A 12655-nucleotide genomic window follows, 5' to 3' on the forward strand; every position below is an offset into this window, starting at 1 on the left:
TCACACACACACACACACACACACACACATACACACACTTCCTCTGTGTGTCAGAAGCGCCCAAAAAAGAGAGAAAAGGAAGAGAGAAAATCTTACAGTGAAGTAGTGTATTTAGAGGTAAGTTTTTAGAGTTTTTCTAGTGTCTGAAACAGCTATTTATTTATATTTCTAATTTGTCGTTGACTTTTTATTAGTAACATTAACGTTATCTTAGTTACAGAATGGTATTATTTAAAAAAAAAAAACTACTTTCAGTTAATTCAGTAAAAAAAGATCATTTCAGTAGGTTTCACTTGTTTAATAGTGTTCAGTTTTGTATTAATGACCTCATCAGTCAGATTTAATAGCAGTTGTTTGTTGTCAATACGAGAAAGAAGCACAACATTGAAGTTAAAATGGCGGAGGGTAAAAAGGCAAATGGCTCCGCTTTTTTTCTAAATCGTCCTCCATTTTGGATCGAGCGACTAACCAACACACACACACACACACACACAAACACACTTGTACTATTGCCTGGCTCCTGAACTGTGATGCTGATATACATCAAGCAAGCTTAACTTTTGCTTTTTAGCCGTAAATTAGACGTCTGATCAAGATGAAGTGGGGATGTTTCTTCTGTCTGTTGCCCTGCTTGCTGATGCAGGATTTGGTCTGTAAGTAGAACTGATTTTGTGTTTTATTTTCAAGTTTAACATGAGATTGTGTAATTTTGCAAATCATACAATACGGCACAAGCTTAACGTAATGTTCGAAACAGGATTGTGAGTGAAATCTAATAGAAATAGTGCTACAGATTTGTATGGAAATAAATGTGTAAAGGTGAGAAGGTAAGAAGTAAAAAAAAAAATTTGCAAAGGAGTATTTTCATGTGAAAATTAATATAATATATAAATATGGTCAGTGTAACTTATTTAAAATGTTGTGGTTTATACGTTTCACGCCCAATTCAGCCAAATTCATAAACGTGTTTTTAAATTCTTCTCAAGTTTGGTGAATTTCTTTCACCAACAGTTATGAATTTAATCCAAAGTAACCTTATGGAAATAAAATATAAAAAGAACAATATAATGGCATTTAAATCTGCAACTTTTTGGCCCTAAATGTTTATGAATTTTGTCAATAATTTATTTATACCTTAGATTTGATGTTTGAAGTTTAGCAACAGGTTTTACATTAAATTCCTGATATTTTCTAGTTTCATTTGATTAGCCTCGAATGACCTCAGTGTAAATAGGTTTGTAGAAAAAAATGGAGGTTCAGTATATTACAATAAGCTTAAATTACTAACATTTTCTACTTGAAACTTTTCTGATAAATTCTAATTAATAGTTAAAACAACACACCTTCAATCAGATACATATTATACATATATATATATTTATATATTATTATATATTTTATTGAGCAATTACAAGTAAATATGTTAAGTAACTAAGGAATGTGTTTAAGAAATGAAATGTTAATGATAATCTTTCACATTGCTTTGTAACTCACGAGCCTTTTACCCCTTAATCCTTATTGCCTAACTGATTTTAAAGTTCATTAGCATGTGTATAATTGAACCATTTAAATGACTTAGAATTAGATGTTTTCATAAATATATTCAGATTCTTTAACATGAACCTGGATTTGGTATGAATAAATATAACAAGCTAATAATAATCCTTCATGACTTTTAACTGATGTTTGGTCCGGAGTTGATAAGTGTATAAGTAAAAGTAATTAGTTTTAAGAAATTCCAGTTAAGCCATTATAAGCATAAATAAGCAATACAGTGTGATATATTGTTTTAATGTAAATGAAGTAAAGCACTTTATAACTTTACAATATTTAACTTAACACGAATAATGAAACCTAACAAAAATAATAATCACATATTTTAGTAACATGGTCTTAGACTGAGTGCAAATGCAGTAAATAAATAATGAGGTAATCAACAAAGAGCTGAATACTTTCACTATATTACTATAATACTATAATGCAGCGTAAAGGAACAAAGTGAAAATGCTTTTCCCTTTCACAGATTATGAAGTTATTTGCATCATATCAACGGTCATAATAAACTGAGTGCACAGGAAACTTCATCTTATTTATTACTTATTACTTTTAAATCTAGACGGTTTCAATGAGCTACTTTTCATTCAAATATTTTTGGCTGTTTTAACCAAAGAATATTGTAAAGAAAATAAATGATATTGGTATTGATTTTTCATTTCATGTTTTCAATTGCATCGTGTTTGGTTCAGTCGTGACATTGTTTTTTCTTTTCCTCATTTTTTTTTTTCACAGCTGGCGCAGAACCGATTTCTGTGACGAAGTCTCTTGGTGTCTTTCAATTTACATGCATGAAATGGAGCTCATTGGAAGAAAACGAAAAGCTGTTAAATTTATCCTACAAAGATGGAGATTCAGGAGACTATATTTGTGAACACGACGGAAAATCCATAACACTGACCGTAAGATTCAGAAGTGAGTGGTTCAACTTCAATTACACAACACTGTAAAAGTTAAGAACTAAAACCTCAGTTCATTTGACAGAACACAAAGCTAATTTTGCAGTATCTTCGTGATACACGGATGCACAGTAAAATCACATTTTCTCTTGTAATGTTAGTTTTGTTCTTTACAAACAATTAAAATTTCATGTGTGTGTGTGTTTATATGCGAGTATGCTCCTGATACACACACAATTAATGAATTAAGTGAGGAATAAATTCACTGTGTGTCATGCTGTTATGGGAAACTAATCAAAAACAGACAGGTCCTGAAGTATATCAGATACCACCTCACCTGAGTCCTGAGTGTTTCATTGCTCTTATACCACAGCAATTTTATGTTTTAAAGAAACACATACACTTTTTGTCCATTTATAGTTGCATTGAATCTGTGAAACAAATTCCTGTGATTGCTTCAATAATAACACCCGTAAACACTCTTTCTGTCACTTTGCCCTTGCCCTTGTTTGAAGGGGATTCAGTCTTTCAGTATCTGTACAGGTATTTGACAAATTTTATTTCTTTAATTTTTTTTTTAGCTTGTGAAAACTGCATTCAGCTGGATGCACCTGCCTTGAGTGCAGTCATCGTGGGGAACATTGTGGCCACCTTTTTTGTCGCATTCGCAGTTTATAGCATTGCTGGGGAGTCGAAAGGCAAAAGCTTCTCAGGCAACAAAGGTCAGTTGTGTTTAACTTTTAAGGACGATCTCCTCAGAAAAATGTTACATTCTTTTTATTACAGACATGAAAATATTCCCTTCAACTTCCCCTTCTCGGTAGGTGACCGGATTTTAAAAAAAAAAAAAAAATCGCAAAGATTTTCTAGAATGTTCTTTCAGGTTACCTCAGGGCAGCAAGCTGGATAGCATTAACAGGGAAGCTGACTAAAATTTCCTCTCAGAAATCCTGTCATATTAACATATTAGCAGAGACGTTTAGCAGAGATGTGTTATAAACATTTGTCGATCATGGGCTAAAATCCTCTCAGAACTCCTGACAAGTTAGAAACTTAACCAGCTGGGTCAGCCTGAGAAAGTTGTGAATCTGAATGAATGTTCCTCTCAGAAATCCTTTCAGATTTGCCCATGTTTGTTAGCTGACTAGCACAAGCAGTACAGATTACAGAAATTGTGATTATGTCTTAAAAATCCTCTCAGGAATTGTGTCAAATTAGCTCATGTCAGTGAGCTAACTAGTGTTACTCATGAACATCAATGGATATTTAAGAGATCTCTGAGGATCTCAGATCTAATGAGAACAGTATGAAAAATACAAACAGTAGTCCCTCTGTGTGGAGGGATAAGACAAAATTGTTTCAGAAATCTTGCTCCTGTTAGCGTACTGCCTAGGAAAATTATTCACCTGCTAACCATACGTAATGTTTGTTGGCTAGCAAATAATCAACATATGTTAATATGACAGAATCCTCTCAGGAATCCTGTCAGGTTAGTAGATTAGCTCATACTGGCTAGAAGTAGCATAGAAAATTATAAACATATAAGAGAAGGTTACAAGTTCTCTCAGAAATCTAGTCAAATGACCTTCTGTTAGCTAGCTAAGAAACTTGGAAACATGTATGAATATGACCTTAAACTCCTCTCAGAAATCTTGTTAGCTGCAAATAATAAACATTTTAACAGTATTAACTCGGGTTGATGTGTGAAATGGCAGTAAGAGGCATTACTTGTTTTGTAGGACTCATGCAATGATATCAAAAATGTCTTTTGCCTTTCTTTGTCTAAGTGTCTCTCTGTCCCTCTTTTGTTTTCTAGCATCAGATAAAGTGAATCTACTGACCAACGGAGAAACAGACACATATCAGGTATGGAACAATGATAATATGATTGTCATTTCAATACATTCAGGTTTTTAGTAATTCTGGAAACATGAGAAAAGTCTTCATTTTACTTTCCAGCCCAGCTACGCAATCCTGCGCACATTTTGGAAGAAACGCTAGCTTATTAGATCAGAATTCATGATAACACGTTTGTCAGAATTCATGCTAACATGGCTGTATAGAAATAAAAGTGTGAACTGATACTGTAACAAGAGGTCATGATGATACTATAACTTGGCATTGTAATCTAATCATTTTCTCAATTAAATAAAATCTTGCTTGCTAGTTGGATTCAGATAATTAGGAGCTTAGAACGCTGCTAGCGACGAACAAACGACTTTCACAGATAAAGAAAGTTGTCTGTATCACTTTATACTTTGTTTTACTGCAGTTGCTTACAACATGTAACGCTTTTGATCTTATAACCGCTTGATGCTGTGGTGAAAATTTTAGCATGTGGTACAGACGTTAACTTTCTGCCCTTACTTTTCTCTCCAGCAACTGAATCCTGGTCAATCTGCTGAGTACAGCAGGCTGAAGGGAGGCAGAAGGAACTGATCCTCGCCACAATCATCATCGCTTTTCGTATGATGGCATTTTTAATTTCAGATTTATGTCCGCTGGTCATGAGAATCCCAAAACGTTGGTTTGTTAAAAATACGTTTTAATGTACGTATACTTACTTTTTTTCCTAAAGTATGTCTAAAGTATGTAAGGCTAAAAACCTGCTACTCTTCTCTACTCTGTTTGGAAGTCCTGTTAAATTCATATCACATTTTCCGAAATGATACGGTATTTAAATATTAAAGTCTTTCTATATCTATAAACATTCCTTGTATATGGATGTTAAGGAGCAGCTTGGGATAACATTGTAAACTTCTGTATCAAGTGGAATGAATTGCATTGATCAAGAAAAAACAGTTGCTGTATGAAACCCTTTTGTGCTATTTGTTCACATACATGAAGCTGAAGGACAGATCTAGCATAAAACAAACGGTCTTGATTCGTCTTGAGCTCGCTACTTTTCTGATCTTAATACTAAAAGCTATTAGATAGATTAGTTATAATCTTTTCAATTTCTTGTGATTAGCCTGTGATTAGCCTGTAGTTAGCCATCAAAACTTCTGGGTCATGTTGTTAGACTTCCACATGTAAGTAGGTTTAGCAAAGCAAAGCGACCATCGTTAGCGAAGTGGGGAGGTAAAGAACATTCTTTGAAGCATTTCCTCGAGTATACTTAGCGAAACTGTGTTTATTTATTTATCCCATTTCTTTCTGAATAGAATACTATCATAGAATAAGCATTACCCACAGAAATGCTGTGCGGTTACACCGAGTTTATTTCACTTATTACCTTTTAAACTCACGCTGAGAAATTTATCCCCTCTCCTCAAGTCTGGTTTTTAATATGCGAGTGTTAACCTCAATGCTATCGTTGGTGAATGATGGATAGCAAGCTAACGCTACAAGGGTGTATTATCTGGCTTTTGAATCTATAGCGAGCTACTATAGTTGGACGAATAGAGTTGATCAGGTACCTTAAGAATCCGTTGTTTTATTAGTTTTTTTTTCCTGTATTTTATACTCTTCCTGTTATTTGCTCTTATTGATCAAGAACAAACTGTTTTATTATTATTTTTTAAATTGTATTATAAAAAAAAAGCAACCTGAGATTTTATGGCTTTAATTACAATTATTGTACATATGGTAAAGATGAAAGCTTTTTTTTTTGTGATGCTTTTAAATCTAATAAAATAGAGAAAAAAAGGTCGTCTCAGCTCTTTTTGTACTGAACACATGATTTAAAACATTGACTGATATTAAAATACATAAATAATTACAATATATTAAAATACATAAATAATTGCAATATATTAAAATACGAATTATATACGTTTTAAAATTCACTTACTATTATTTTTGTTTTTATTTTGATTTGGTTATCAAGTAGAAAGCATGAGACATGCTTTATACATTAATATATTACATTTTTTTCAAGTTGCTTCATGTTACCTGTTAACTTTATACTGTAAAATTAAATTAAATACTGTGTGCTACTCTGATGTTTTATAGAGACAATGCTAATCTTTATCGCTTAATGTACTGCGGTTTTCCTTTATGAACCAAAAGCATACACACAAGCTGAGGTACTTCTAACATCCTGTATGCGCGCGTGCGTGTGTGTGTGTGTGTGTGTGTGTGAGAAAGACCCATAATTAGCCTAACACCTACATACCAAGACATACATGCTGTGTTTTTTTTTTCTTTTTCTTTTTTCCATTTTCTTCCATCTCGTTATCTATGGTGCACCACACATGGTGATTCTGATCAGAAAAATCAACTGTACACATGTAGATAGTCTGGAAAACTTTTGCATCTAAAAAACCAACAATTTCTAAATCTAATTTCAATTTTGTCGTAATATTTATTTAAATGTTATTACTGAATCCCTCATGTGATTCAAAGCTAAGTTAGATTTCAGGCAGATTAGCATGAAGAGAATCATGTTTTACATGACAGAATAAAAATCTTTTTCACCATGTTTACACCGTTAATGACATCCCACCCTCTTCATCTTTGTGTTATTTACTTTAAATATGTTACTGACAAATTAGCAGCTGTTTACCTTACTTTTTTTTTTTTCTAAAATCTTAAATCCTAAAGTCTTTCTTGGTGTTAACTGTGTTGAAAAACCAGGAGGTAAATAAGAACACCGTTTTTTAATCAAATACACAGTTGTTTCTTGTGTTCAACACTTGTAAGAGGCTCAATGTAGCGAAAAACTTAAAATGGCGGAACGTAAGAAGGCAAAGGGCTTTCTAGATGAATCTCCACTTTGGATTGAGCGGCTAACCAGTACACACACACACACACACACACACACACACACACATGTACTGTTGCCTCCTGAATTGTGATGCCTTTTAGCTGTAAAATCCGACGTCTGATCAATATGAAATGGAGTTTCATCACAAGTTTGTTGTGTCTGTTGATCTATTTGCTGATTGTGGCAGGGTCGACGATGTTTTAGCCAACAGGGGCACACTCTAGTGTATAAAAAATGGGAAGCATGCCTGGCACCTGGGATATGTCAATTTGAGTAGACCGCTGTGTCGTTAACATGCTGTTGTCATTGTTTGTAGTTACTGGATGTGGATACCTGGGGTGAGACTGCAATTTTGGAGTGTGCTTTCATTTTCAACTGCTACTTCCTACCTTAACCTTCGCTTAAGGGGTCATTGTTATTATTTTATGAACTGGACATGGACATCAGAGCAGAACTACAGATTCCCTTTCTCATTTGTAAGAGCCTGATGCAGCCTCTGGGCTGGGATTTTCCTGCTTTTATTTGCTAAAAAAGCTGCTACAGTTTTGCTTCTTTATAATGCATTCAACGATTGGTTCCTTGTGAGGGTCTGTAACTGTTTGTGTCCGCTCTGGTTGGCTAAAACTATTTTGATTTATAGAATTGTTTTCAAATTCAATCTTTCAAAGTTTGAATCCTTTGTTGATTTTGTATTATAATTCTTTTCTTTTTTTGTTTGATGCTCGGTTTTCTTGTGGATAATTTGAGTCGGTTTAATAGTTTGTTTTTTTTTTATGTTGAATGTTATTGTGTGTTTACCCTGTTTTTGCTTTAATTGTTTTTTTTGTTCAGTTAGCTGAGCCTAATAAACCCAGCCATAAGTTATTTTATTGTTTTACTCCCTGATGTGTATCTTCATTGTTTTGGCAGGGCCTAGGCCCCGGGAGTAGAGGACAAGTCCTTCCTTGCTGGACATAGGTACCTTCATTAGTGTGTATGTGTGTGTGTGTGTGTGCAAGGAAGGTATGTTTGGGGATAGGTTAGCCTGACCCTCTGCCTCTGTTTGTTGGCTCCAGCTCCCTAATTTGTCTCTGTTTTTGGCCCTTTGTGGTCCATTATTGGTGAGTTGAAGCTGTGCATGTTAATTCCTTGAGTGAAATTCCTTGGGTGGTGTAGTCGGATAGAGTGCAGGCTGTTTTTCCTAAACAATGTTCAGTGTAATTTGCTAAAATAGCATTCCCAGCCCTTTTTCCTTACCCTTTTACCTGCCACATGATGCAGAATTTGGTATGTAATTAGAACTGATTTTGTGTATCATTTCGAAGTTTAACATGAAAACGTGTCATTTTACAAAACATACATTACAGCACAAGTTTAACAAAATGTAAATTTGGATAAGAGCCATATTTAAACATCATGGCCAGTAACCCTATAGAAATAAAAAATAATTATTATTGTGCTTGCTGGGATTTTGGTCATTACTGTTTATGAATTTTGTTTTTATTTATATTTCAGATTTGATGCAAATAAAAGGATTTAGGGCCTAGATATGGAATTTATAAATGTTCAAGTGGATTTATTAACAATATATATCACTTATAAGTTCACAATATTGAATATTATTATAAATTCATAATATTTGCTGCTGTTTTGGTTTTTTAGCCTTTAATTACCTAACTGTGAATAGGTTTTCCACTTCATTCTCACAACCTTTAGGTTTATGAGAAATTCTACTTATTGTTAAAACATGACGCTTTTGATGGGATTGGAATTTTAATTTGTAAATATGAAAAGTACCTAAAGAATCAGTTTGATTGTTGGAAGTTGAGAAACTTAACTAGTTTGTTTCTTTAACAGTTTCTGTTAATATTTTAAACATCAATCCTTATTGATATACACAGCACTAATCTTCCAGTGACTTGATGAACTGATTGGCTCATTAAAAAGGAAGAAAAAATCTTTTTAATTAAAGTTCTCTTTTTGACACCTAATTAAAATGTGTGTTTACATACAACGTTTATAAGTTTATAAGTTGAGAAACTTAACTAGTTTGTTTCTTTAACAGTTTCTGTTAATATTTTAAACATCAATCCTTATTGATATACACAGCACTAATCTTCCAGTGACTTGATGAACTGATTGGCTCATTAAAAAGGAAGAAAAAATCTTTTTAATTAAAGCTCTCTTTTTGACACCTAATTAAAATGTGTGTTTACATACAAAGTTTATATAGAGTTTAAAAGTAAAATTCTATATAATGTCATAACTGTTGGTGGTGTGACATTTCACATCATTTTCGGCCAAAAGTGGCCTAGCTGTATGTTTTGGTTCATCAGATGGTCTGGTCTCATTTCAGTCTGGTCTCATTATGGCTGTATTTATGGTGACAGCTTTGTAGAATAATTTGGGGCTTGGGTACTTTGATGGTTAAGGTGTTAGACTACTGATCAGAAGGTTGTGAGTCCAACTCCCATGTTCACCAAGCTGTCACTGCTGAGCCCCTGAGCCAGGTCCTTAACCCTCAGTTGTATTAAATGAGATAAAATGTAAGTCACTATGGAGAAGGTCATCTGTCAAACGTAGATGCCATTTTTGGCCATCATTTATCCACTGTGGTATGTGTGCCATCATGGTATATTACAAGCCACTGAATGGAGAAAGGGTTGATTCTTATTACACACCCACACACCACATTAATTTTTCAAAGTGTCTTAAATGGCATTTCGAGTTTTGTTGGATCAAAGTGTTGGGTCAAATGAATCCAAAGTATGTTTTGAGTCATAAACTTGCAGGATTCCAACTGGGAATAAACCAGAACAAGGAATAACTCTGGAGCTACAATATAACAGAGATATAACAGATATTTATATTTGTATATTTATATTTATACATCCTAAAAAATGTGTTTAACTTAGACCTGGAGTCCAAATGCATGATGGGAGTTTTATCAAGTACATGCTAATCGGCTGAAGCGAACACGTCTGCGGTTTCCTCTCAGAAGTGTCAGAGCTTGACACACATTCAGCTATAAAACATCTAACATAATGTGCACATGAAAAACACGAACACGAACACACACCTTTATTATTCCAGTCTTTAATCAACCGAACAATTTGATTTTAGTATCAATTCTGTACTGCACTGGTGGTGCGATATTAGTTTAGAACTTTAAAGAGGAAATCCAACTTTCCATTGAGCTGAAGTGCTTCAAAAGAATTTAAATCTTTATCAAGATGTTAATATGTTAGACGCAATGAACCTCGTGCGCTCATGCATTTCCCGCTAACACTACCACAGTTCACAAACATAATTAGAAATAACAGTGAATAATTTAAAGGCTACAGCTTTATTTGAAGGTTTCCATTTGTTTTTGTTGCTAGGAATTTAACAGTATAAAAAAAGACAAAGTGTTTCTTTAATATTTTACCTTCACGAGCATGAGAACATGATTTTAGCTGCTAAACATGACAGAACTTGAAGCGCTATATAGATGTACATTCATTCTTGTGGTATTTTGTGAGGTCATTGTGTACTTTAAAGTCTTAATCCTTCCTTCTGCCCTTGTGTTGTGGCTGTTTTGACACCAAATTTCCCCTTGGGGATTAATAAAATACTCTAAACAAGTCATGACATTGCTCTTAAAAGAAAGACGTTATGAAGAGCGAGAATTTTTCAGATAGCGACAGAATACGTTTCTGTGTCAATGTGTTTACTGTGGGCTGTTCTGGGAATGTACTCTTGATGAAAATAAGCCTGATATTGAGGCAAAGCATGGTGGACCAGATTTCTGTGGTATTTAAAAGCTTTTGAAAGCTTGCGAAACATTTTGGTTATGTTTAGGCAGTTGATCTGGACTAGAGGAATGTGTTACCTCTCTTAACTCTAAGTGTGGTTACTTTTTTTTGGTTAATAATTAATTATTTAATTATTAATTATTTTATTATTTTATTTGGTTCATTTTAATTTTGGTTAATTAAACGTTTTGTGCTTGGAGAAACAAGCTGTGTGACTAACTTGTGTTGTGTCTTGAAAGGCTTGTAATATAACACTAGCTTACAAGAACTAGCATGACTTCTCACCAAAGCCAGTTCAAGACATGTAGTTTGTCATTTTAAACAGAAATTTCATCAATAACATTTTTATGGTTTGCTGTAGTTTTTTGAGATTTTTGTCCTATTGCTATGGTTATATATCTAGCTAAAAAAACTACACTTTTCTATTTTCTAAGCTAAAGCAATGGGGAAATCTAGAAAAAAATATTTATTTTTTTCAAATATTACTTTATATATATATATATATATATATATATATATACACCCTATTGCCAAAAGTATTCGCTCACCTGCCTTGACTCGCATATGAACTTAAGTGACATCCCATTCCTAATCCATAGGGTTCAATATGACGTCGGTCCACCCTTTGCAGCTATAACAGCTTCAACTCTTCTGGGAAGGCTGTCCACAAGGTTTAGGAGTGTGTTTATGGGAATTTTTGACCATTCTTCCAGAAGCGCATTTGTGAGGTCACACACTGATGTTGGACGAGAAGGCCTGGCTCTCAGTCTCCGCTCTAATTCATCCCAAAGGTGTTCTATCGGGTTGAGGTCAGGACTCTGTGCAGGCCAGTCAAGTTCATCCACACCAGACTCTGTCATCCATGTCTTTATGGACCTTGCTTTGTGCACTGGTGCACAGTCATGTTGGAAGAGGAAGGGGCCAGCTCCAAACTGTTCCCACAAAGTTGGGAGCATGGAATTGTCCAAAATGTCTTGGTATGCTGAAGCATTCAGAGTTCCTTTCACTGGAACTAAGGGGCCAAGCCCAGCTCCTGAAAAACAACCCCACACCATAATCCCCCCTCCACCAAACTTTACACTTGGCACAATGCAGTCAGACAAGCACCGTTCTCCTGGCAACCGCCAAACCCAGACTCGTCCATCAGATTGCCAGATGGAGAAGCGCGATTCGTCACTCCAGAGAACGCGTCTCCACTGCTCTAGAGTCCAGTGGCGGCGTGCTTTACACCACTGCATCCGACGCTTTGCATTGCACTTGGTGATGTATTGCTTGGATGCAGCTGCTTGGCCATGGAAACCCATTCCATGAAGCTCTCTGCGCACTGTTCTTGAGCTAATCTGAAGGCCACATGAAGTTTGGAGGTCTGTAGCAATTGACTCTGCAGAAAGTTGGTGACCTCTTCGCACTATGCGCCTCAGCATCCGCTGACTCCGCTCCGTCAGATTACGTGGCCTACCACTTCGTGGCTGAGTTGCTGTCGTTCCCAAACACTTCCACGTTCTTATAATACAGCTGACAGTTGACTGTGGAATATTTAGGAGCGAGGAAATTTCACGACTGGATTTGTTGCACAGGTGGCATCCTATCACAGTTCCACGCTGGAATTCACTGAGCTCCTGAGAGCGACCCATTCTTTCACAAATGTTTGTAAAAACAGTCTGCATGCCTAGGTGCTTGATTTTATACACCTGTGGCCATGGAAGTGATTAGAACACCTG

The 12655-nt window shown here is 35.0% G+C and overlaps 1 protein-coding gene across 2 annotated transcripts in view; it reads left to right on the top strand.

Annotated features, from left to right (window-relative positions):
* Positions 1–6044, top strand: part of LOC131367571 (T-cell surface glycoprotein CD3 delta chain-like) — a 6318-nt gene extending 274 nt beyond the window's left edge. The window contains exons 1-6 of one of the 2 annotated variants that reach the window (XM_058412942.1): positions 1–117; positions 572–653; positions 2290–2469; positions 3035–3175; positions 4270–4319; positions 4833–6044. The exon at positions 1–117 is cut by the window's left edge and continues 274 nt beyond it. In XM_058412942.1, the coding sequence (XP_058268925.1) occupies positions 596–653; positions 2290–2469; positions 3035–3175; positions 4270–4319; positions 4833–4892 (489 nt within the window). In that variant the 5' untranslated portion in view covers positions 1–117; positions 572–595 and the 3' untranslated portion in view covers positions 4893–6044. Of the gene's footprint in view, positions 118–337; positions 654–2289; positions 2470–3034; positions 3176–4269; positions 4320–4832 lie in introns of those variants that run through there. The other variant, XM_058412941.1, reaches the window with a different exon arrangement.
* Positions 6045–12655: the final 6611 nt, after the last annotated feature.

This window comes from Hemibagrus wyckioides, linkage group LG17 (genome assembly GCF_019097595.1).
Source record: "Hemibagrus wyckioides isolate EC202008001 linkage group LG17, SWU_Hwy_1.0, whole genome shotgun sequence".
Lineage (NCBI taxonomy): Eukaryota > Metazoa > Chordata > Actinopteri > Siluriformes > Bagridae > Hemibagrus > Hemibagrus wyckioides.